This window comes from Pseudonaja textilis, chromosome 4 (genome assembly GCF_049901715.1).
Source record: "Pseudonaja textilis isolate UNSWEBS1 chromosome 4, rPseTex1.2, whole genome shotgun sequence".
Lineage (NCBI taxonomy): Eukaryota > Metazoa > Chordata > Lepidosauria > Squamata > Elapidae > Pseudonaja > Pseudonaja textilis.
The window spans coordinates 49,804,003-49,830,761 of NC_141993.1; the positions used below are offsets into that span (position 1 = coordinate 49,804,003).

Here is a 26,759-nt window from a genome sequence, read left to right on the forward strand (position 1 = left end):
AGTTGTGCAAGTGGAGTTACGAAAGAAGAACATTCTTTCTCAACATGCAAGCAGGAATTTGCATCCATAACTGTAGTAATATATTTCATATGTTTTCCCCTACTGACTACTCACAGAGAGTTGAGTGAACGAAGGCCTTGGAAAGCATCAGGTGCAATTTCTGAAATCTGATTGTTGCTGAGGTCTCTAAAACATATAGGACAAAATCAACTTTCACAAACACTCAAAACCCTTGCCACTTTTCTTCCCTATAAACTCTTTCCCCAAACAGTATTTGCCATTTCAAGCTTAAAAGTCTTGAATTATAGATAACAATAAGTAGATATTTTCTGTGACAATGATGGACAGCAAAGGGACCACTTGACAACCTTGGAAAGCTGAAGAAATATATAACCCTTGGCCTATTCCTCATTTCTTCCATTCTTTACCCACATGACATAATATATTCTTGCACCACTCTCCTGAGATTCAGAGTTGGATTCATTCTTCCTGTTTAAGGATAACTAACCACACCTGTGGATTTCAAATGCCTTGTCTCTGATTTAGGTCTCATCAACCTAATTTTTTGTTCAGTTTATCCTTTCCTCTATGGATAATAGATAGACATCAAGAATAAAAAGTTAATTGTACAATGAGCAAAGGCTGCACAAAGCCAAAAAAGCATAGACTAAACCAAAGGTGGGGAGAAATGTAATTGACAGAAGCTGAATGATTGGATGGAAATGATCTGTATCAAGACACTCACATCCTACGCAGCTTCTTGTATGATGAGAAGGCTCCAGGAGGGATGGACTTGATGCCATTGAGTTCCAGACGTCTACGTTATAAGCCAAGTATTAGAAAGAAAACAACTGGAGTACACCAATAAAAATAGATGAAATACCATATTATTCAGTAGGGGCATTTTAGAGAGCAAACACAATCATCTGCGTAAGAGAAAGGAGAGTTTTTTTCCCTATCTGTACATGAGCCAAACTAGCATGACTTTCAGCTCAGCTTGCAGATTAATTAATAATATTTTTACAATTAAATTGTACAATTAAATGGATGTATTATATGTTTTGGAAATCCATGCAGAGTTTTACATTTAGTGAAGCAATATAATCATATACACACTTCGCTATTCAGCACATTGTACATTAATTTGCATGCTACTTATGTGGATGTAATTGCATGATCACACAGTAAACAATTTCTCAATTATCTCAACCTGCAAATCTACATAATTCATTTTCCTAGTATAGTTACTTGGACATAATGCATGACTTAGTTACAAGTTGTATTTAAGCCTGGATAAACCATCAGATTGTGTTCAAGTCTAATCTGGACAGTGTAGCCTCATTTAGAGCCAAAACAACAACAACCCTCCTAGATAAAATTGCCCCTAACTCCACTGCTACTAGATCACATAATTATTTCCTACCCAACATGTTCCTACTTACATCTCTGTCATGGTTTCTGGCAAGTTGGCAGGAATGGCTGTTAGACCTTTGCCACGACAATCTACAATGCCATTGCTACAAGTACACATGGCAGGACAGGACCCAGATGAAAAACTGCAGATGTGAGTTCTGGTAGCATCATCTTGGCCTGGAGAGAGACAAGGAGAAAGTTATTGGATTTTCTATACAAGAGGAGCAAAGATGAATGAATGCTTCTGCAGTGCACACAGAGAAACAGGTTTTTGTACATGCCCTTAATCTTTGCTAGTGGATATTATGTTATAATGTGGGGAATATTTGGCTTGACCTAAGCAAAGGCATTTACTCGATTAACTGACCCTTTGGAGCAACATCTTTCAACACAAGGTCAAATCTTTTCTCATTTTCTCCCATCTTTTTTCCAGTCTCAGATTATCCCTACCATACAGCTTCTATTTCTGTGAGATCATAAAATGATATATAAGGTGTTTAAGTTCTCTGTTCTCTCACATTGCTAACCTGCTTTTTCCATTCTCTCTGATTTCTTTACTCATTGCCCACTCAGCCTTGTTTAAGGGCATATTTGCCCCTTTCTTTTTACAGTTTGTATACTTCCTGTCCCTCAGAGTTTGAACTCGGTATTAGTTCAAAATGAATATGAGAGGCATCAGTTCCAGTAGGCAATGTTTTCTTGCAGTCTCAAATCAAATATGGACTTATTATTTTTAGATATTTACATATTTCTAATCTACACTCTTTCCAGGTGCAGAGGGAAAAGGTGGTATAATGATTATATTTTCTTTTCGGATTTGAAGAGTTTACACAGCTTTTAACTGTGAGAAAAGATTTAACACGCACACACACTCATGCACATAGTCTTTTATAGAAAGAAAAAGTTGAAATTGGAGGTGGCAGGAAGATAGTAGTAATGTTGGAGATGTTTTAAAGAAAAAGGATAGCTAGCAAGTGAAGATATTATACTGTCTCCTGAAGAGATCCATGTTACAGTGTGATTGAAAATTACTGAAGAGGAAATAGAATAAACATTTCTGTGGAAGAAGGAAGACAGCATGACATAAGGTCTATCTGTTCTGGTGCAGACATCCAAAGGGAGGAAACCATCCAAAAGCATTAACACTGTGTTAGCTGCAAGAGGTTGCCGGTTAGGTTTTTACCTGAATTAAAAAGTGGACTGAAATGGTCACCCAGATTTCTGTTTGCCTCTACAGTGATGGCATTCACCCATCCACTATTCCCAAAAGGCACTCAAAAAAGGGCCATTTGAGATAGTCAACTAACCCACTAACCTACCTCAGACTGAGTCATGCCCAGGTTAATCAACTCCATTCAGTCTGTTGTATGTTAAGAATCATAATCCCAATCAGTTGTCCAAATTGTCCAATTTGCTTTACTCTTTGGAGAATTTAGTAATAGCTCTATGCCCTCTTACAGCTTAGGACAGTCATGCTACTATATTAACAGAAGCAATATTATTGAAGGCAGGAAGATATTTCATCTTGGAATGGTAGAGTAATTAGGTCATAAACAATGTGCTACATTTGCCCCTTCTTTAAAGGCAGATGCCAGAAGGCAGGGGGAAGGAGAAGTAATTGTGAAGCTCTGATGCATGCTTTAGTTGAATGTCACTATTCATTGTCACTATAACCTGGTAGTTCTGGGAATCCTAAGACGATTTTTGTCCAAGGCTTGGAAAAAAATTCATTCTGCCCCCACAGAGAAAGCTCCTAGCACTTTGCTGATGCCACTGACCTGAGCAGCTGAATTCATTCTTTTGGATTTCTGCAACATTTAGACCACGAAGGGATGGGGGACCAGCACATTGTGTGAAGAGTCCAATAGTAGGTCGCTGGCGGAGCCACTGGGAAAGCCAACCCAAATGACAATCACAGATCAGCTGATTGGAGTGCAAGCGGCTGCAGAGACAAAGTAAAGGTGTGGGAGGAAAGAAAAAAAAAAGCATCCTTTGCTTGATACTTCTGATTTGCAAAGCCAGTTCTAGGATAAAGCTTATGAATTTGACATGGGGACATTTTCTTGAAAGGAGATTCTGATTCTATAGGATTAGGAATGAATTCTGCAATAAGAAGTGGGTTGAAATGGTCACCCGCCCACACTGTTCCTGGAAGGCCCTCAAAAAAGGGCCATTTGAGATAGTCAACTAACCCACTAACCAACCTCAGACTGAGTCATGTCCAAGTTAATTAATTCCATTCAGTCTGCTGTATGGTAAGAATCATAAACACAATTAATTGTCCAATTTTGTTTATCAAATCTTCAAAAAAAAAAAAAAAGAACTGGAGAAAAAGTAGCCAAAGAAGCATCATAGCTAAAGCTGAGCATCACAGAACATATCTCTCAAGCATTGATTGGCAACAGTAGCCAAGCCAATGGGGAAAGGCTACCGATGGTAGATGTCTTGCTAGATCTTGTGGGATACCATATACTTTTTGAAATTGGGTTGGATTCTCTGTTTCCTAAATGGTTTTTATTTTTTACTGTATGTTGCCTGAACACCTAATAAAGAGATTTGACTGGTTTTGTGATTGAGTGAATTACATGTCCTTGGCCACACAGCTAAACTTTTGAAGATCTTCCCAAGTTATTATGGTATCTCACAAGTCAAGCTTTAATGTCTACCTGGATTTGTACAAGTAATTTTTATAGCAACATAAGAATTGGTTCATGATTTCACCAAGTTTTTGTTTTTTGCTTTCCAGTCCAGCTTATAGCCCAGAGATTTTCTGATGTTCTTCTATCCAAGAACTACCAGTATTGTCCCCATTTAGGTTTTCCAAAGTACCCTAGTTTGGCTACATGTTAACATCTGCTATGAGTCTCTTATTATTATAGAACTCCACATAATAAGACCCAGCATGTTGGGAGCATTTCATACTGTGAAAACATTAATTCTAAAGGTAATCTGCAAAATCTAAAATTTCCATCAGAGCCCCTTATATTTATTGATTTCTGGTTCATCGTGATGCATATGATACCCAGTCAATAAGCTTCTACCTCCCCAACCCTATCACACCCAGGAGCCATTTCCTTATGTGCTCACAAAGTACGCAGTTTGGGCATATGATTGAAGCTGGAGATGGGTATGGAGCTGATATTGTTGTTGTTCAAAGTCCTGCAGGAATGAGAAAAAGGAAAAGCATCACTTAATACTTGAAATATATGATTTTAACTATCTGTCATCTACCTATCTACCTACCTACCTACCTATCTATCTATCATCTGTTATTTATTATATTTGTACAGTAGTCCACCTCACAAGAAAGTGAGTCTGAGCAGTGACTTAATTTAAACTTAATTAGAAACAAATAGATTAAAACAGTCACAATTAAAAAATAAAAAAAAATATTGGGGAAGAAGATTCCACAAGGTCGGCACCATGGCAGAAAAGGCCCACCTCCTGGGACCCACCAGATGTAATTCCCTGGCAGACAGAACCTACAGCATGTCTTCTCCACCAGACTCATGGGGCAGGCAGATATAATCAGGAAGAGGTGGTTTGTCAGATACCAAAAGGCATTAAGTCTGGGGAATTCCACTCCCAATCCAGAAATGGTATCAAGTAGCTCAGGCAAAGAGATTGCTATGCAGCAGGGAAAAGTACAACAGCACAAAACCCAATTGATCCCTACAGGTCAGCTTAATGAGCAGGGTTTCATATCCAGTGACCTGTGGTACAGTGTTCTGAAAGCCATATGAGATCCCAAATGACAATTGCCACACTTCCACCCTGCCCCAGGATCTCTGCTGATGCCAGACTCAAACCCTAACTGGATACAACTCCTGAAGTGATACATGCCCAGTTAGCCCTCTAAATTACTCATCATGAATTACCAATCAGTACTAAATTATTTATAAGGGAAGTTTAGTTTTACAAACTAAACTTGCATTCAGAAGCAGCAGCTAAAAGCCTCTGAAAATCTGCTGACAGGATACCAGGGCTTAGACTGAGGAACTGACCACCAAACCAGGAGCAAACATCAGCCTCATGGTCCCTGGAAAGAAGTCACTCTGACTCTCATCATATTCCCCCACGCCCATCACGACCACAATTCCCCCAAGAGCAGCCATATCTAAACCTCTCCGTCCCCCAAACTAGGAAGCAATTGCTATCCTTATCAGCCACAGCCTGGGAGAGGAAGCTGGGCACCCTGAGCCACTTTAGACTATCAGATTAAGTGTTCAGTAGAAACACAAATTCCTATCAATCTCATATGGGGGACCCCTTCTCAGTTTGATAACCATTTATTTATCTACTAAATGACTCTCCACAAATGGAAGGGCAGTCATGGGTTGTAGGAATTCTCTTACAAAATCCACTTTCAAAGGGGGTGATCTGAGAGTACATTGGCCATGGCTTCTAAGTCTGTAACTCAATCTGGGATGCAAAAGATAAGAACACCTTTTCCATCCTGGTGCCCACGTGTGCATTGGAGGGATTCAATTTTTTTTGCTACTGGTTATATGGGTGTGGCTTGGTGGGCGTGGCAGGGGAAGGATACTGTAAAATCTCCAGTCAGAGGTGGTATTTGCTGGTTCTCTAAACTACTCAAAATTTCTGCTACCGGTTTTCCAGAACTGGTCAGAACCTGCTGAATACCACCTCCGCACATGAGGAATTCAACTCCAAAATTCTGCAAACAGCATAACTACTACCGGTAATAATAACTCTGAGATTTGGAATCCATACATTTGGAAAATCCTGAGATTGGGAAAGGCTACAAAGTAGACTCTTGTATATTTCATTAAGAGAGATACTTACAATACTTCCAACCCCCGGAGAGCACGAAAGGCCCCTTCTTCAATGCAACTTATATGGTTCTTGTCCAGCTGCCTGTTTGAAGAAAGATAGGATAAAACTGCTACCTAAGCTAGATATACTGTATAGTAAGATGTTCCCTACATCAGCACAGCTTTAGCAGATGAGAAGTGTAGGAATACAAGAAAACTGTGATCAGAAATAAGGAGGATTAGAGAACTGCAAGAACAAAGGATGGGAAGGTCTGATTGGGGAGATTATGATTCGGGTGGACCAGTGTCCACAAATATTGCATAATAAGTGGGCATAACCTATTTTCCTTTGCATAGGCTTATGAAATCATATCTGTCTCATCTTGTTATGCTGCCTCATTTCAATGGTAGGTTCCTGGGAGGGGTGAATAAAAATATGTATGCCAAGAGTACATATTCCCACCAGAGTATCCAAGTCATGACGGTCACTTGGCTGCCCATCTTAAGCAAGAAAGCATTTATGTGGAGCAGCAGTGATGTAAGAAGAGCTGGAGAGGTTAGTGTGGATGGCAAAGCCATCATTTCATACTATGTGAGAAAGGCAATAATAAGCCACCTCTCTATTATACCAAGAAAACCACATGAATACATAATGAAAATGGATTGACAATATAATATCAGATGATGAACTCTTTAGGTTTCAGAGTGCTAATTATATGTTTATGAAGTGGCTAGATTAAACTCTTTAGGATGTCTAGTTGTTGCTGTTTCCATGAAAAAAAAATCCAAAGCTGCAAAGACAAGAAATATAAGATTGGCTTATTTGATCAAGTTTAAGATAGATAATTAGTTATATTTGGCACCCCTTGTAGATTTTTTTCTGATAAAGAACAAATGACAAGAATTTGGGCTTTGATTTTAGTTAAGAGATGAGATATGAGGTGAAGAGAGTACATGCTGTGATAAATATGGTGATAAATATGGTGATAAATTATTTACATTGTACTTATCGGGGTGAATGGGGAAGTTATCTCTTTTCTCTCTCTTTTTTTATTCTTATATATATATTTTAGTTGATATAGTTTTTATTCTATTTGTAATCTTTAATTAAAAATTGTTTTAAAAATTTTGGGGGCCAATCTATATTCTCCAAAACACCTGAAGGCAGGACAAGAAGCAATGGGTAGTAACTTATCAAAGAGAAAAGCAACCTAAAAATAAGGAGAAATTTCCTGACAGTTAAAACAATTAATCCATGGAACAACATGCTTCCAGAAGTTGTGGGTGCACCAACACTGGAGGCTTTTAAGAGGAGATTGGACAACCATTTGTCTGAAATGCTATACGGTTTCCTTCCTGAGCAGGGGGGTTGACTAGAAGACCTCCAAGGTCCCTTCCAACTCTGTTATAGTGTTATGGGTGGCCGTTGAGGCAAAAGTGATTTAATGGCACATAATCAACTATAAAATCAACAGCATAATGCAATGGCACACTATCCTGTCTACCATGGTCACTCACAAATTCTTAAGATCAGTGGCTCCACGGAATGCCTTTCTAGGCACAGCCTGAAGAAAGTTCTCACTCAGGTCTCTGCAAAAGAGAAATTTGAAGAAGAAAAAAGAAATTATCAATTAAGAGGAAGAGGGCTGACAAGGCAATAGAAGACAAGGCCTAGTGAACCCCAGATGCTTGGTCATCTTTATTATTGTTACACACATCAGAAGTATCCTTGTTGTTCCCAGCAGTCAACACTGATTTGATGGCACCTAATCAAGAATGAGTTCTGGAAATAATGATTCCACATTGTCTGCTCTTTTACTTTGAAAAACTTTGCAACAGAAAGATTTTGTGACCTATTCCTATAATTAATGATTTAGTTTTAAGAAGTTCAAGGAACTCTTCTTGCATTTATTGAAAAATCTTATATGTCAGTATTTTAACTTTTTTTAAAAAGAAAAAATATGTATCCTTGGATTTGGGCATGTATGTTGTGAGCCACATTGAAATCCTGATTCACAGATCTCTGTGCTCTGTCTTTTTCTTTCAACTTAACTTGTCCACTTTTTTCTTCATTCAGTTAGTATTTTTTAAATACTAGATGAATAATTTTGCTATAGGTAAATATAGAAAAATATGTACGAACAAGAAATAAGACACTAATAACAAAGTACTGTGGAGCAAACAAAAAAAATCTAAGATAATAAAATAACATATTCCAATATGTCACTAAAGACTTATAAAATTGATGATGTTTCAACAGCATTTAAACATCCCTGTGGAACTTAAAACTAAATGTTCTTGGTTAACACAGCAGAAATCAGTAACAAGTCCATAAACAATAGTATAAAATCAATACTGTAAGTTTTACTGATCGTATAAGTATAATTTGAAACATCTTCAAATTAAGATATTTAGATAGCCCTTACAGTACATTATAGTCCAAGTATAGTTTCCAATTGCGATTAAATTTTAAATTGGATTTAGTTTTCAATTAGGATATTATTTAAGAATACTCTCACCATTTAGTTAGCCTTTCTTCCAAAGAATGAATCAAAGAACTTTTCCAGTAAAAATCACATAGGATCCATTGAAGGGATAAATGGTTTAGCACAATTTAATAAAACTATCTCAGGTTGTAATGGAATTACAACTTTCCAATTTTTTTCCATTCTACTTTTAAACATTTCCAGTATTGTTGTACTTTGCAACATTGCTACCACACTTGAAAAAAAGAAAAATGATCCAACCTCTAAAATCTTTTTCAACATTTTTGGGGAAAAGCATTATTCATTATAGAAATCAAAACTGGAATATCATACCAAAGATAAAATGTTGTATACAATTCTAAGTATAATTTTCAAAATATTTGATGCTCTTCTATTCGAATTCCCACTTTGTACTTCTACCCTAAATATTTAAATTCTTCATCCATTTGACATACAATCTTTAACTTTTTTACGTTCTGAATCATACTTTACTAAAAAATTTAAACTGTGCTTAAGGATGTTCAATAGATGCTGAAATCAGTTATGTCTCTCAGAGTTCTTTCTTTTGTACAGTAATTCTTTTGTTGCTATGTGGCTGGTTTGTTTGAAGTTGATGGACTGTGTATTTCACAGCATAAATAAAAGCTACCAAGATAAGACTGGGGAATTCATTACATATTAGTGGATTACAATGTATAAAACTCACTCTTTCAAACACAGACATACACAGACATACACACACAAAGACACATACCGCACTATATTGTTCAACAGTTTGCAAATAATTGAATGACAATATGTTGAATTAGATTCCAGCAGGGGGCAGAATAGGCTTTTAATTGACATTGGGCATATCCCTCCATTCTGTGTATAGTGTCTTGTTTCTAAGATCTTTGAGATAGAACATCTGGATTTGACATGTACATTGGAGAAGTCCTGATTACTGCACATTTTGTGCCAAGCAACCAATCATAAGTGATTCATGGCATAGTAGAAACATTTCTTTTTAAACAGATATGCAATGCTTTGTAAATTAGATCAGCATTTTTGTGGTGATGAAAACTAAGGCTATCAGGTGTGGTTTGCAAAACTCCAAGCAACTCTGCCATCTAGTGGGTGTCTAGGTTTTTGCAAAACAGATCTGTTAGCCTTAGGAGAGACAGAACTAGTTTCATATCTTGCTGCACAAATTACATTGTGCATTTTCTGTTCATGGAGAGAAAGTATTGCCTTGAAAACATCTGCCTTCATTTCCTCACAGGACTGCTTTATACGAGGCAGATTTTTTTTTTGCCTCTTTCTTCTCCCTAGTTCAGAAAGTTGCCCCAGGCAATGATTAGTAGTGCACACACTCTAGTCCACTAGTATGGCAGTATATACTAATTCACTATTAAACATCCTGGTGACCAAAACAAAGGTTTAATAGGGACCATTGTTCTGTCAAGAAACCCAGGAGTTTCTGTCAATTCTGTGTCACCAACCTGTGCTTTTCAGTAGCAACACAAACATGAAAGCATGAAAGAATCAAATTCTCTGTAGGGACAATCTTCAAGAGTACTGTTTTTCTCACAATTTAAGTTTTTCATTCCAATTTCTTAAACCATATAAATTGCTTTATTATAAAATGGGACAACATTGATAGATTTAATAGATCCCCGAAGATGTATCAACTCAGCTCATACACTCCTTCCTATTGAGAATTTTTATTCACTTTTGGATTGTTGTCTCTCTTCTGCTGTTAGTCAACAAGACCTCTGTAAAACTGCCACAGAACTGTGGGATTGCAGGGCTTGGAAGAATAACGAAGTGTCTGACCTTTAGAGATCTTCTCTTCCAGAGACAGCTTCCTTCAGGATCTTTTTTTCCCTGGAGGAAAGGAAGGGGTTCTTTTGTACAACTCTGATTTCAGTTTCATGGCTTTTCCAGGGAACATTAAGCTGCCACTTTCCCAGACATGAACTGCTCCAATGTTGATAAATAACACTTTGGAGCAAGTCAGACAGTTTGTCTGACTTTAGAAGAATAACCTGGCCGCTATTTCCCCCATCCAGCCATTCATTCATGCTGAGTCAGATAAATGGATATCCAAAGACAAGCAGCTTTATTACAGAATAAGAGATCACTACCTAGCAATGAGTGGGAAACTAGCTGAGCATGTGGTTAGACCCATCTGCCTCACCAAGCATATTCCTGGCAATGCGGATAACTGTTCTACACAGCTGAATCATTTTAAGGCCCTATTTTATTCATCTCCAATTTTATGCTACTTTATTATTTGTTACTTAACTAAGAATAAGCAAAAAATATTTTTTGGGTTTGGATTTTAATATGAACTGATCTAATTTGTATTCCTTCATGCTGTAACTGGGAATTAATTATTTTTTAATTTTTTCCCATATTTATTTCCATATTTAATTGTGTGATAAAATTCTGATTTAAAAAATTACTACATGTATATGGGGGTGTAAGAGTGGATTAATAAAACTCTAAGGAAATTACACAAAATCATATATTCTTTCTAATTACATATGATTGTTTCATTGTTTTAAAGTTTCAATTTCTAGTACTCCCTCTCACACCCCTCTCTTTATTTAATCAGAGAATATCACAGTATAAAAATTTAGAAAGTTTATGATTTTGAATACTGTAAAACAATTTGAAAATTTAATTATGTACAAATGAGGAATATGCAATTGCTAAAATGTATGAATTTCAAAATTTGTTGTTTGAAATTTGAAACAGAACTAATGAAAGAGTGTATGATAAAGTGGGCTAAATTTTTTGGTTACAATATACAAATGGAAAAAATGGAAAATATGTGATATACACTATGTTATAGTCATAAAGGCAATTTTTATAAAATTGTCATCAGCGAAATTGTCAAGAATGTATAATGGTGCCTCAAATTCATGTAGGAAATGCAAACAAGAAAGTATATGAGATCATGTTTGGTGGACATGCGAAAAGGTTAGAACATTTTGGATTCAATACATACACTGATTCATGTGATCTATATGACAACTACAGCAGGATTATTTATGCACAAAAGATGGAATGATTCAGTACAACATACAAGAGAGTAATGGTTGGTGAAGATGATTTCCAGGTTGAGTTCTTTCATTTAGAGAAAAGATCATATCTGCATTTATTGCTGACTGGAAATCCCTTATAGGTAGTAGTTCTTGATTCACAACCAGTCACTTAGCAAATTTTCAAAATTACAACGGACCCCGAAAAAGCTAAATACGACCCAGTTTTGATGCCTCTGCCCTCCTTGGCAGTCACATTTTAGGTGCTTGGCAACTGGCCTGAATTTATGGCCATTTGCAGCATCCTGTGACCGTGATTTATGACATTTTGTTAGAAACTGGCATTTACTTCAGGTTTCCAAAAAAACCCATCCCATAGCTTGCATTGGGTTTGCTTATCGACCATAGTGTTTGCTTAATGACCGTAGTGTTTGCTTAACAATTGTGGAAATCACGTAATGACTGTGGTGTTTGCTTCACAACAACAACAAAAATATCATAAAATCAGGGATAGTCATGTGTTGAAGTGCTTTATGACTTTCACAACTGAAATTGAAAGCCCAATAATGGATGTAAGTCAAAGGCCACTTGTATACATTTTTTGTGATAAACAAAAAAAATGAATGTATGATTCATGGTTTGGAAAGATTAGACAGGATAGGTTGAAAGAGTACATAGAAAGAAAAGAATCATGTTGTAACTTTAGAGAAAAAGATAAAGCCCAAATTCATTTAGCTGAGTTGGGCAACTATAGAAATTGAATAAATAATAAATAAAATGCACATGATAATTATGGAAATACATATAAATGTTTATGCAGACTTTAAGAAATCACAAACTGATGCAAAAATGGGATAAAATGTGTTTAATAAAATAAATTAACAATTATAAAGTATCAAACAGAGTAATCTAGACCTATTTATAATCTATAAGCAGAAGATCAAACTCAATGAGATTTGCCATAAATAAAAGCATTAAATTACACTACAATTTAGTACAACTATTAGGCATAGGTTCCGTGTCCTCATACATAGAAGTCATGATTCAGCTTTTACATTCTCTTTCCCTCCTTTTGCCTCTCCTGACAACTATTCAAGAGAGGAGAAAGGCAGGGGTACCAAGGTACCCTGGATCTGATGAAAAGCATTGATAACCAAGGGGCAGGTATCTCTGAATTAAAGTTAATGCAATTCTCCCATCAGTTCTTGGGTGACTTGACCTCAGTAGCTTCCATCCAACATAATATCAAATTTTCCAGGACTGACATTTGCAGACTCCAATCAATCTTCACAAACCATCAGGATCCTGTCAAATGTGTTATAGTGACTGTATCAAGAAATGCCCTATATTATGCTTAGCATGTGACCGTATGATTTAATGCCTGGAAACTAAAACTCCACTCTGATCGAATGACCATGACTTTAAGACCAATCTAACAAAATTTCTAATTTAGTTGCTATCCCATCCTACCACAAATTTATGGCGCCGGAATTGCACAAGAACACGTGTCTGCCTCAGCACCCGATGCCTGTTATCTTTGTCTCCTACATCATGCAGTATATGTTTAAGGCCTATCTGGGATGGGTGTTTGACTGAAATCAAGGTCTCCCAATGGGCTGGCCAGCATTCAGCAAGGAACTGAAGCCAAACTATCTGACATCCATAGCACACAACTTTCTCAGTGGGGTGCTCGCTCAGACAAGCAAGCCAAACATTTAATCTCCTGCCCTACAGGGCCAGGCTGAGCCAGATGCAATAAGGGGATGCAATGGTATTATGTGCCTCTCATTCTCTTGACTAATCCCAACTTCACACTTTAACCTGATTGAAGCATGTTTGGCTTGCTAGTTCCTTGTGCTGAGAGGATTAGGGCTGGACACAGCAGGTTGATAATTGCTTCTTACTGCCTCAGATCAACCATTCTATTTCCAATGCAGAGTTGCCATCAGCGAAACAATCAACGTGCAGTTGTAGTATTCCTTTCTCAAATTTTCACCCCACTTATGCCATTAGATATGTAAGCAAGCAAGAATCTTGATGTATTTTAAAGGCTAATAAAATTTGAATTTTAGTTCACCTTTCTCTAACTCAGAATAAACAAGGACTCATGTAGGAGTTGGAAAACCAGCCAAGTCATTGAGGAATAATATGTACTAGCAGCCCAGAACAGTAGAAACGGTGTATCAAAATAATAGGTTAAGGAATAAAAAAAGGTTAAGTTTGGTAAAACAACAAAAAGTTAACAAAAATAAAATAATCATTACAGCAGTTGCTGAACTTCTCCATGGTTTGCCTGATAAAAGGCTATCAGGTCACAACAACAACTATTCACTTATTACTTTGATTTAATTTTTTTTTTCAAAAACTAAGGATGAGTTCCATGAGTTAATTATGAAAAGCAAGTTGAAAAGGCAAGGGTGGAGCATGAGCTTGATAGAAATGTGGTAATGGAAGATCTATTTACTTTGAATCTCCAAGACCAGATGAATTTCATCTTAGGAAAATAAATCTTTATACACCATATCCAAAAAATCATGGAGCACTGATGAAGTACTAACTCACTGGGATGTTCCTATCATCAAATGGGGGAAAAGGAAAATCATGCAAACTCAGTTCAGTTCACCTGAAACCTGGGAAGATTCTTGAGAAGATCATAGCAAATCTTCTATACAAAAAGATCTGTAAGCAATTTGAAAACAATGCAGTGATTACCAGAAATATGAGTGGATTTGTAAAGAACGAATCTAGACATTAAAATTATTTTATGTTTTGATTAGGTAACTTCCTCAACAGATTATGAAAATCCTATAGACAAAACAAACCGGGACACCAGCTAAGTATCTGACAAACTACCCTTTTTGTGAAAATGCTAAAGTATTAGCTCGATGACATGACAATTAAATTGATGCATAGTTTTCTTCAAAACTGCATTTAAAACTGTTTATAAGTGCTTTCACATTCAGTTGGAAAAACATATTTGAGGCTTCTATTCTTCATTCTTCTCAGGTGGCTGAGGAACTCTGGGAGTTGAAGTCCACAAGTCTTAAAGTTGCCAAAGTGAGAGACCCCTGGCACGGAGGACGTCAAAAGTAAGTAACATTTTCTTTTTCTCAATGGAATAATTCTTGATTGCAAACTAAACATGAATCAGAAGTAAACTGACTCCAAAACAAGGAATTCAATTTTAAGCTGTTTCAAAATCATTGGAGGAAGTGCTTCAGCTTATTTTTGTCCAGAACCAGTCTTGAATACTGTCTCCTGTTCTGGCTATCAGACTTCAAGAATTCAGAGAAACTAAATGATTCGGCTAAATTAAAGCCATGAGGATGATCAAGGGACTGGAAACTAAGTACTGAAGAGAGTCTGTAAGAGCTGGGCATATTAACCTTGAGAACACCGAGGAGAATTACCTTCAAATGCATGAAAGGCTGTCACATGGAAGTGGCTCCAGTGATGCTTGCTATAATTCCAGAGTTAGAGAAATTGAGTAATGGATTTAAGTTACAGGAAGGGGATTCAAATTATTAGGAAAAGCTTCCTAACAATAAAAGCAGTTCAAGAGTAAGTCAAATACTCAGAGGGCTCTGTTTCATTTCACTCATCAAATCTGTTGGATTCCTGTACTGAGCAAAGACTGCACTCAGAGACCTGAAGGGAACTTCTAATTCTATTAACTTCTTATTTCTCTTTTCCATACTGGGCATGACTTAGCTTATGCTGAACTATCTTTCCACCTAACTAGATGGTGCAACCTAGTCCCTTTTTACCTATTATAAAATTAAAGAGCCAATTTCCATTTTTAATTCATTTACTCTAAGCCACTGCCAAACAATGGTCATTTGCAAAAATGAATCAAGCAAACGTAAATTCATTTACACTATAAATTCACTCGCCAAAACCAACACCAACCATAAGAACCACCGTTGTCGCCCTGACCTAACCATACAGCAATGTGCCCGCTCCCGTGTACTCCGCACTGAACTCAAAAAACGTCTAGACAATGGAGAGAAGGACCTGTACATTGACTACCATGCTGACTGTATCAAAAGTAAGTCACACAACCCGCAACTCAGCTTTAACCTTCAACCACAACCTTACCTCAACCAATCCACCATCACCCAAGACGAGGCACGCACGCCCCTAACTACCTCAATTCCAACTACTGCTGGCCTTAAATGCAAGCAACTCAATGCAAGAAGCCTTGCAAATAAAATACTTGAATTTTTCCTCTTACTAAATATGGCTAAATTCGACATCATATTTGTCTGTGAAACATGGCTCAAGGCATCTCTCCCTGACTCCATTATCACAGTAAGAGACTATCATGTTTACCGATCAGATTGTGAAATTCGTAGAGGAGGTGGTGTTGCTATCTTCTATAAAAAGTCCTTACATCTAAAAAACATCCAAGTTACCCAGGAGCTTGCTATTCCTGAGACCATCATCTGTGAACTATCCTTAAATATCACATTTCGATTCTTACTATGTTACAGAGCACCTGATTATGACATCGAACATGTAAACAAACTAAATACACTACTAACATGGGCAGCATCCTGCCCACACGCCTTTATCTTTCTTGGTGATTTCAATCTACCTCATATTGACTGGACCCTAAATGAATGTACAACTGATCCCATACACGCAACCTTCTACAATGCTGTTACAAATCTGGGACTGGAACAACTAGTAACCAACAACACTAGACTAAACAACTGCCTTGATCTCATCTTCTGCAATAGTTTGAATTTAATTTACGGAATACATACTAAAGAACCCTTTTCCAGCAGTGACCACAATATGATTGACTTTTGTCTCAACATACACCCACACAAAAATCATCACAATGATGTAATCCCCAATTATAACTTCAAAAAAGGCAACTATGATCTTATAGACAACGATCTCTCATCCCTTGATTGGCAAGCTCTATTCACTGGATGCAATACTGTTGAAGACTATTACAACATATTTTTACTTGAAGTCAAAAGAGTCATCAAACTATATGTACCAACAACAACTCCCAAAACAAAAAAAATACAGATTACCCATAACAAGAAGAAAACTTCAATCCAAAAAGAGATCACTCTGGTGGAAAAACAAATCTGGTCACGTTGCCAACTTCAAAAGCTGATACAAAAATTTATGCCACCAGATAAAGACTGAATGCACCAATTATCACATTAAAAAAGAGGAAAACCTTCTATGCACCAATTCCACCTGCGCTTTTTACAATTTTGTAAACAACAAACTAAAAGACTCAAGGTCCATCCCACCCCTGATAGGACCTAATGGTAAAGACTGCAACGATGACACCATTAAAGCCAACCTCTTTAACATATTCTTTGGCTCAGTATTTGTAAGCAGCAATGGATCAAGCCCAGTATTTCCTAGCCGAACCACAGATAACTACAATGATCTAATACATATCAATTTTACAGAAGGCAATGTTGAAAAAGCACTACACAATCTAAAACCATCTCTATCTATTGGACTGGATGGAATATGTGCCTACTTCTTAAAAAAGCTATCCACTGCCATAGCCGAACCTCTAAGCATAATCTCTGAAAAATCTTTCAGGACCAGCTCCTTGCCTAACCTATGGTCACAAGCCACGGTCATCCCCATCTTCAAAAAGAGAAACCCCAGCCTAGTTGAAAATTATAGACCAATCTCCTTATGCTGCGTCACCTGTAAAGTCATGGAATCAATTATTAATCAATCCATTATCCTCCATTTAATTACGCCGTCTTCGGTCTGATCTAAGTATGGTATATAAAATCATACATTGCAATGTCCTACCTGTCGATGAACACTTCAGCTTCAACCATAACAACACAAGAGCACACAATAGATACAAATTCAAGGTTAACCGCACCAAACTTGATTGCAGGAAATACGACTTCAGCAAAAGAGTGGTCAATGTCTGGAATACTCTACCTGACTCTGTAGTTTCTTCCCCAAACCCCCAAAACTTTAACGTTAGACTGTCTCCTATTGACCTCACCCCTTTCCTAAGAGGTCTGTAGAGGGCGTGCATAAGCTCACCAACGTGCCTGCCATCCCTGTCCTATTGTTTCTTTTATTTTTCTTATATGTACCCATTTCATGTATTCATAACTATGTATATACTTATTATCTTGTAAGCAATTGACAAATCAAATAAATAAAAATAAATAAAATAAATAAATGTCTTCTGTGGTGAATATGCCAAAGGCAATGGTTTCTCTACCAGCTTTGCTGTTCTTCTGCAGCTTGTTATTAGTCAGTAGAGCAGGGCACTATAGCAGGAAGGGGGAAGGATAGTTCTAGAGGTCTGCCAATGTTTTTTTAAGTAAATGTTTCTCTTCTTCAAGCCTCAGTTAGGCATCTTCCAAGTTTAAAATTATATGAAATAAAAGAAATCCGGACAGATGCAGTATGGGAAACTAACAAATAAGCAAAAGCTTATTTCTCTGTTTTCTCAGATGAAATGATGGAGATTTGTTCTGTTCTTCACAACCTGATTGGAAGCCTGTTGAGAGTAGGTGGGGCCAACGAAGGAGTTGACAGATCTGAAGGAACTCAGAAAATATTGTGACGGAGAGAACAGAGCCTGAGCCAACTATCTGAAGTGAAAGGTTGCTAGCAATGAGAGAAGGGACATGTTTATGCCTCTCAACACTCCCAAAACATGCTTCTGATCGTGCTTCCTACTGTTGACCTGACTTTACCTCTGCAATAATGGATGATAAAATGCAACTGATTTTCCACATCTTCAGCTGGCTTTGGAAGATACTAAAGTACAGGAATGAGATCTAAGACTAGTAGGACTTAGGAGAACTTAAGCCTGTCTCTTTCATGGGAGGGGATGAGATAAAGGCTAAATCATGGAGGCAAGGAGGGAAATTATGTCAAGGCATGAATGAGCGATGCAAGTGGGAATAAGGCTTTTAAAGGCTTTCATATCACAGTATCTTTGTGTTTCTTCTTGTCAGAAAAGCCATGGAATATTGGCTGGTTAAAGTTGTGTGTGTGCATACTGTGTGTGTGTGGATAGATAGATAGATAGATAGATAGATAGACAGATAGATAGATAGATAGTGTAATGCTAATCTTTTCTTAGAAAATAGATGTTTCCTGGTACTAAGCACATGACTTCCATTCCTATGGGACATTAGGCCTGCTTGAAAGCTGCTATAGCACCTGCTACCATTCCTCTCAAGTCCCCCCCAAGATCTGCCAGTACCCTACCTCCTGCTCTGGAAAACTCATAACACCCTATAATGCAATGCATTCTCCTGTCACTTCGGGGATAGGAATGAAAAAAATCCCTATGGAGCCAAAATTTTAAGAGGTTTCACAACTCCTCCCATCCAGCTGGTCACTAGCACCACCAAAACAGCAGGCAGCCTTGAAACCTTCCATCTCATCTCTCCCCGCATGATGGACATAGTAATTAGCACAAAAGTCGCCTCTGATTCAGCCCCTGGGACTGATGCTTTCACAGCTGCTGGTTTGGCTCTTGTCTGCTGAAAACATGCAGACAACAGACAGCAGACAGGTAGAATTAGCTGGGGTAAAAGACGTTTCCTCCAGCGATATTTGTACTGCGTCAAATGGAAGCATATTTTGCAGCTTTGTTTAATAAAGCTTTTCGTCCCTGCAGCAAAGGGCCAGGTCCTAAAATTATAATTACAGCTCTGTTTGGTTAGGGTTAAAATATAAAAAGTAACAGAATCAATATTAATATATTTATGGTAGCAGATTTTAAAATACTACCACTTCTGGAGAAAAGGGCAAGGATGGCACTATCCACCGTACTGGGCAGGAGGTGATAGACAGGCTCTGGAATTGTCATGGCAACATTTAAAGCTATCTATGATCAAAAGCCTCTAGGGTTTATAGTATTCTGATCAGCTCTCCAAAAATCCATTTCTCTCTGTCTCCCAAAACAAATTTAAAACTGTCCAATTAGTAGTTAGGCACTTGCAAATTCAAATGTAATTTACTGCAGGAGCAGTGGCTTCCTTCCTCTCCTGCTGTGACCACAAATCTGAAGAGTATTTAGACCTCTGCATGTAAATGAGATGCTTGAGCCAATTCAGTGCCTGGAGAGGGGCATATTATGAAAGGCCCCTTAGTCCTCCATCCATATATATCTTATATGTCCCTGCACATATACAAGCATAAGTTCAAATCCAAGACAGTCAATGGGAGGTATCTGCCTCGCATCTGTTTCATCTTTTAAAAAGGAAGGTACAATGGAATTGGTGCATTGACAGATACCTTTCCAGGGAGAAGAAATTGAGCACTAAAGAGCAAAAGAGACACAATATGAACTGACAGCTGGGAGGTGAAGCATGACACATTCCACTATGGAACAACAATGAGTATGAATGAATTAATTTAAGCACTGGAATAAGCTGCAAAGAACTGCATTTGCCATTACTTCTAATCTGCAAAACAAAGTCAGGGGCTTTCTTAGCAAAGCCACATGTAGACAGAGACTGAAGAGAAGAGACACAGTTAACAAGAGGAAATTGTCTTTGTTGGAAAGATGATGGGAAAAACCCTTTGAATTTTGTAATTTAGGACAGCAGATTCTGCAAATAAATTGGGGAAAATGTAACTGTTTTATACCTTAATCTGAAATTATTTTTGATAATAGGATAATCACATCTTGAAGTACTGGAAAGGTTTTGCCATGCACAAGCTAAGAATAAGGAATAATTCCTCTGGAATTTCTACAGCAGGAGATTCACAATTCACCTTTTGTCATGATTCTAATCAGTTCAGAACTTCTGGGCAGGCAGGATACTACAAGGAATTTTAATGTTATCTTTTCTTATTTCCAGCTTTGATCAAATCTATGTATCAAATTACATATTTTATAATTTTTTTATCATTTGAGATGGATGAGCATCACTTTATTATTGGTCAACAAAATCACAGGATAATTATTAACGCTCACTGAATACTGAGAGGTGAGACAAAACTGTCTTATTTCAACTAGTGGTCAGACAGTTGAATTCTGCAAGTTTTTGTCTTCAAGAGGAGCTCCATTTAGGACATATTATAGTAATCCACCTTAACTGTCAGCCATGCAAAAATACCCATAGAAGGTATATCCTCTCCACATAGGGCTACTAATTGATACCCAGCACTCTCAAACTGCATTTCTGATTTGATCATTTTAGTCATCAGAACAAAAGGACTAGGATTCCTAAATGGCTCTGCCTTCAAGTTATAGTCTTTTTTTAAAAAAAATCTATCCAAAGGATGAATTCATTAATAAAATAAAATAAAAAAACCCTGCAGTTAGCTGTTTACTGATTAGCTTCAGGCCAGATGTTGCACAGCAGCTTCATCTTGCAACTCTGAGAAGCTGACCAAATGGTAACTGTTTCCCTGAATGCAAGAAAGATCCAGTGTCAGTAGCCCCAAGAGGGCCACTTTAAACCCTGGAACCATATGGAATATCATGCATAGGTAGCACAACAATATGCAATCCATACTACTCAACCAGGTCTAACTTAATTAGTGCCCATTACATGTGATGGGAGCCTTCCAGTTGTTCCAATGTATTTGAGGACAATATTTTTTCTTCAGCACTATCTTTTCTTGGACCTAGCTTGTCTACTGACTCAGGTGCTGGACAGAGGACATTATCCAACTGCCAATCCAACTGTCTTTGTTATATGTAATAATAACTGGCAGCCATCTTACTTTTGACTAACGCAAAAAATGTTTTAGATCACTTATAAATGCAACCTAGAAATGCATAAAAATATTTTACAGGAATTTTAGTCATCTCTTTTACCTTGAATGCATAAATTCCATTCTTCAACGTTCAGTTATATTACCCAGGATATGAAATTATATATAAAAAGAAAAAAAGAAATCCAAGGATGAAAAAGACTGCCTTTGGTAAATGAAACCAATAGTGCATCCAGGCTTGCATTATAGATGAAGAGCTTCATGGAAGCTCTATACACTGAGGATATCTTGCAGTGGGGTGTTTTTTTCCTGTGCATTTATAAGATTTCAACAGGGATTTTTCAGATGTTCACAGTTTGCAAAGTATATGTGACATAGCCACCAAAATCCATGAAGCCAAAATTGTGGATGTGACTATCATAAGATTTTTCTGGGCTGTGTACATGCAATAATTAAGACAACTGCTGATTATGGAGAGTGCTGTTTCAACCTTTTATCCACTATAAACAGGAGGCTAAAATCTTATATAATATTCTTCTTCTTCAGTGTACTTCTTAACATACAGTGTAGGGACAATGGAATACAGTGAATTTTTTATAAATTTGATTTGTCTTTTCAAAGTTTCAAATTGAAATAATAATTTAGAAAACAAATGTTTGACAGATAAAAAATTTAAATTGGAAACAACAAGATTAGCACCATTTGCTGCTTTTGGGGAGTGGACAGGCTTGCACCCATATTTTCAATACAATATTCAATTTTTCCACTTACTTTATGAGTAACTTGCAAGATAGGAGACAGTATGTTTTAAGAAAAGATTTAGATTATATTTATAATTAGATAAAAATGTGAATCATTGATCTTTTCCTCCTGGACAATTTTGACTGTTTCTTGGGGATATTCTGCCACATATCACACTATTGTGTCTAGGAATTCTGGGAATTGCAATTCCAGCATACCTGAATGATGTCAAATTGGAGAAGGCTGAACTACAACTTGCTGAACCCAGTGAGAGATCTAAATTTCTCATTGAGCAGAGCCAATAGACTAAAAGTCCAAATATTAGCATGGCTTCCTGCCAAACAGCCTGAGTTGAGCCTACAATCTTAAAACAACAACAAAAGTGCAATACATTTAATATGTTTTTTGTTAATATATGAATTGTGCAAATGAAAGTTGTTGTCAAAGAACAGTGACAGATGCAGGATGATGTGCTCCTGTTTCAAACTTCCTATTCATGATGATGTACTCAACAGAGAAGATTCTATACTACATTTCTCAAAAGGGCCAAACTGCTTTTCAAATGTTTATTCAGGTAGTTTATTGAGAAAATACATATAGAGAAACAAATTGCCAGGAATTTCATTGATTGTACTGAGACTAATTGAATTATTTTACAAGACTTTCCAAAAATATCACTGGCCATTTCTTGGTAGTTCAAAATGAACCACTTGTCTTGTCTGCTTGAAAGAAACTTGACATATTCTAATATTTGAGTGAGTGAACTTTGAAATTGGAGTGATTTCATATTAATATCAGAATCAAGCATATCTCTAAAATTGAAACTGACATTTATTTGTTACTTACAAATGTTGTTTAGTTATGAGGTTAACATTAATCCCCTAAACATTGTAGAAATTACATACATAGATATAGGATGGGATTGACAAGGCAATAATACTTGAGCAACAGATTTTGGAAAAATGGTTAATTATCATTTGAGGATGAATGAGCAGTCTGACATGACTGCAAAGAAGGTGAATGCAATTTTAGGTTGTATCATTAGAATGGTAATACGTAAATGACAGACAGTCAATATTGCATTCCATTTTGTTTTGACCAGACCTTGTTCAAGTAGTATTATGTCCAATGATTCTAGAAGAACTAGAACAGTTCTTTGCTAAATAAATTTGCTAAATAAACAGGAGAGCAAACAAATATTATTAGAAAGTTGGGCAGTTAGCACTGCTAAACAGATTGGAGGAGATGAATAATAATTTAACTTTGAGAAAGGACAACTGAGGGGAGGATATAATAGTACTTTTCCAATACTAGAAATTATATCTTATTCCAGAGTGCAAGACATAAAATAATGAATTAAATCATAAGAAGACAGATTCCAATTCAATGTTATTAAAAAAAACACCTTTCCTCACAGTAAGAGCTGCTTAGAACCAATTGCTAAGAGAGGTAATATTTTTTTTCCCCATTGAATGTGGATGCTAAATAGCCCTCTATCTGGGTCTGCTTTCATTTGGATCTCAGGACTCTGCAGAGAATTAGACTCAATGCTGTAAATGGTCCTTTCCAAATCTTAAATTCTTGACTCTGTGTAATAAAGATACACAACAGACTTAATGTAAGGTGTCTCTCTAGTGTCAGAATAAAAGGTCCATATACAAAGGCTCTAAATGTAGATTTAATAAGACAGTAGTAGAATATAGCAACTGAGGGTAGGATGTGGAACATTGCTTCTAATGAAATGACTGATTTAGTCATGGAATTGTTCAAGTCAAGCAACATCATTTTGTTAAAGCTAAAGGGGTTATTACCAATGCTATATCATAAATAATTCAAAAAACAACATGAAAAGCTTATGTATTTTTCATTTACAAACTCCCTAAGTGAATATATCCCTGAGAAACTGGATTGAGATCAGCATCTGTATTCTAGCAAGAGCCCATTAGGGAGGCCAAAGTTGCTGTGTTTTTATTTCTGTATGCTTATGCGAACACCAAGGTCAGGGAATGAATGTGGACCGATGATTGGTTCTGTGGCCTAGTGTTAAGACAGGCAGTTGGAGAATGTAGATGAGTGAGAAATAAATATTAGTCTGGCCAGAAACATTAAGTAATGAATATCTGGAAGAGATATGGTGAGAAGGTGCAACTTTTGGCCACCCTTCCAGGATGCAGCCAAGGAAATCAGTAGCAGTATGATGGTTCTATCTTCCAATCCTGTTCTTGAATGCCAGATCAGTTGCTGATAAAACATATATTATCCCAGAATGAATCTTGTTTTATAGAGCTGAAGTACCATATTGTCATGAAAAATGGGATAATTAAAAAAAAACCTTCCACATCCCTCCGCTGGGTTTTCATGATGCAGCTGACTAAGATCAGAGTAACTTTAAAAATTCCATTCTGCTGATTAAGTACTCCATCTGACAGATCCAAATATAGTAGATGTTGTTAAAGTGGCTAGGATGGTACTGAGGTTCTGCTCACATCAAGTTCTAATAAACTTTCTTAGATACCTGAGATGATTTTAGATTTTCCAAGACATGGAAATTAGAAGGTGACTCTGTTATCATGGACAGATCACTTTTGACAGAAAGCTGACAGAAATATTCAAAAGCACGAGCCAGTGAAAATGGTCTGTCCCTGATCCCTAAGGGATCCAGATAAATTCCTTAAATGTGTGAAGGAAATTTTGCACATTGTCCTCAGTGATATTGTCAGTAATCTGGCTGATCTGTGAAATATGAAGAGAAAGTTGTGGGTCTCCATCTACGAAGTTTTTTTGAGAAGACAGTCAACTTTCAAAGATGTCTCATTGCTTTTCCTAAACATTGCAGAGGACTGATCTAGATCAAGAGTCTTCAAACTTGGCAAGTTTAAGACTTGTGGATTTCAGTTCCCAGACTTCCTGTGCTAACATGACTGGAGGAGGAATTCTGGGAGTTGAAGTCCACAAGTCTTAAAGCTGTCAAGTTTTAAGACCCCTGGTCTAGATTATTACCTTTGTGATCCCTTCCAACTCCATGGTTTTGTGGCTATAAATATTCTTAGTTGGACACTCAATGAGTTTTTAAAATCACAATTTTAAATGGTGAGCAATGTAGGCTGCAACAAAGTGATTCTTCCTCTTTCTTCCTTTTCATCTCTTGCTCCCTTCACTGTATTTCTTAAGACAGGTTCTGCCTCTACAAATGCACTTCCACTCCCTTACTTTTTTGTAGAGTACCAGTTGAAATCACTTTCTGAAATCCTTTTGTTGTCTTCCATTCAATTGTGTCCAATTTGCAGAGACTGCCTGGACAAGTCCTTGCAATTTTATTGGCAAGGATTTTCAGCAGTGGTTTGCCATTGCCTCCTTCCTAGGGCTGAGGTAAGGTGACTGGCCCAAAGTCACTCACCTGGCTTTGTGCCCAAAGTGAGACTAGAACTCCTGGTTGCCTAGTTTCTAGCCTGATGCCTTAACTCAGGGGTGTCAAACTAAACTGGGCATAGGCATGGCTAGCGCATGACTCATCCGGCCCACAGGCTGGGAGTTTGACACTTCTGCCTTATAGACACCAAAATGTCCAACCTGTCTAAATGTCTAATATTTTTATGGGAATGAGTATATGACTTTCCGTATGCAAGGCATGCATTTGAACTTTGGGCCCACAAAAATTCAGGGCTGCCTATCCCAGGCTCCTACTTGCCAATAATCACAGCCATCTACTACAAGGCAGCTGCTGCCACTGCCAATTATGTGCTGGGTAAATCAATGGGTGGTAATTGCACTATTAAGGTCTCATTTCACCCCTGACTCTGCAGCCCTGGCAGCTTGCATTGGGCTGTGACAATTTGGCTCCCAGCACCAAGCATTGACAGCTGCTGACTCAACTGAGCTTTTTACCCATTAGAGGTACAAATTGGAAGAAAAAAAATCAGATGAAAGCACTGAGGGCCATCCAAGATTTGTAGACTGCATACCACATATTATGCCAATGATGAAGATATACTTGGGATGAGGTTTTAGAAAGGATAACCTCATCATTATGGAATGGCTACAGAAGATTTTCACCCTTGAGCTGAGTTACAGAAAAAGTGGGTGGATAATTCCCAAAGCTGTTGTGCTTTCTGCCTCTGATTGGTGCTGCTGCTAATTAACTAATTATCCCTTCCTCTAAATATCTTAGGAACTGCTATTTAACTGTTTTGAATCAGCTTAGATAGCATGGTCTCTTTTGCACTATTTGAAAATGGCTAACTTCCTACACATCTTTCAGCCTCTTTGTTCTTTGTGTAAAAACCACATTCAGAAGAGTTTAAGATAAGAAGATGGAATGGTATAAATGTAATAACCCTGTCATTTAAAGTTACAAGCAGGGATATCATTTTGCTCTCCAAGGTAGGAAAAAAATCCCTGCAGTGCATTTGAGCAACAAAAAAAGGTATACTGATAAAAGACCCACACTTTGTTTCTGCTGTGAGAGGTTACACACACACAAAGCAAAGATTACGTGTATGTATGTATGTATGTATGTATGTATGTATGTATGGTATTCAGCTTTGTTCAGTTATTTTCCCACGTCATTATAGTTGTGCTTTTAAAGTTGTAGCAACGTTTCAGCAGAATCTCATCTG

At 37.2% G+C, this 26,759-nt stretch overlaps 1 protein-coding gene across 2 annotated transcripts in view; it reads right to left on the minus strand.

Annotated features, from left to right (window-relative positions):
- SLIT1 (slit guidance ligand 1) overlaps positions 1 to 26,759 on the minus strand; it is a 145,401-nt gene that overhangs the window by 36,690 nt on the left and 81,952 nt on the right. For both annotated transcript variants that reach the window (XR_015743520.1, XM_026701093.2), the window contains exons 5-11: positions 7,707 to 7,778; positions 6,220 to 6,291; positions 4,501 to 4,572; positions 3,192 to 3,355; positions 1,443 to 1,590; positions 746 to 817; positions 115 to 186 (exon numbers count right to left, since the gene is read on the minus strand). Coding sequence is in view for 1 of the 2 variants with exons in the window: in XM_026701093.2 (XP_026556878.2) it covers positions 115 to 186; positions 746 to 817; positions 1,443 to 1,590; positions 3,192 to 3,355; positions 4,501 to 4,572; positions 6,220 to 6,291; positions 7,707 to 7,778 (672 nt within the window). In the remaining variant the exon portion in view is untranslated. The remainder of the gene's footprint in view (positions 1 to 114; positions 187 to 745; positions 818 to 1,442; positions 1,591 to 3,191; positions 3,356 to 4,500; positions 4,573 to 6,219; positions 6,292 to 7,706; positions 7,779 to 26,759) is intronic.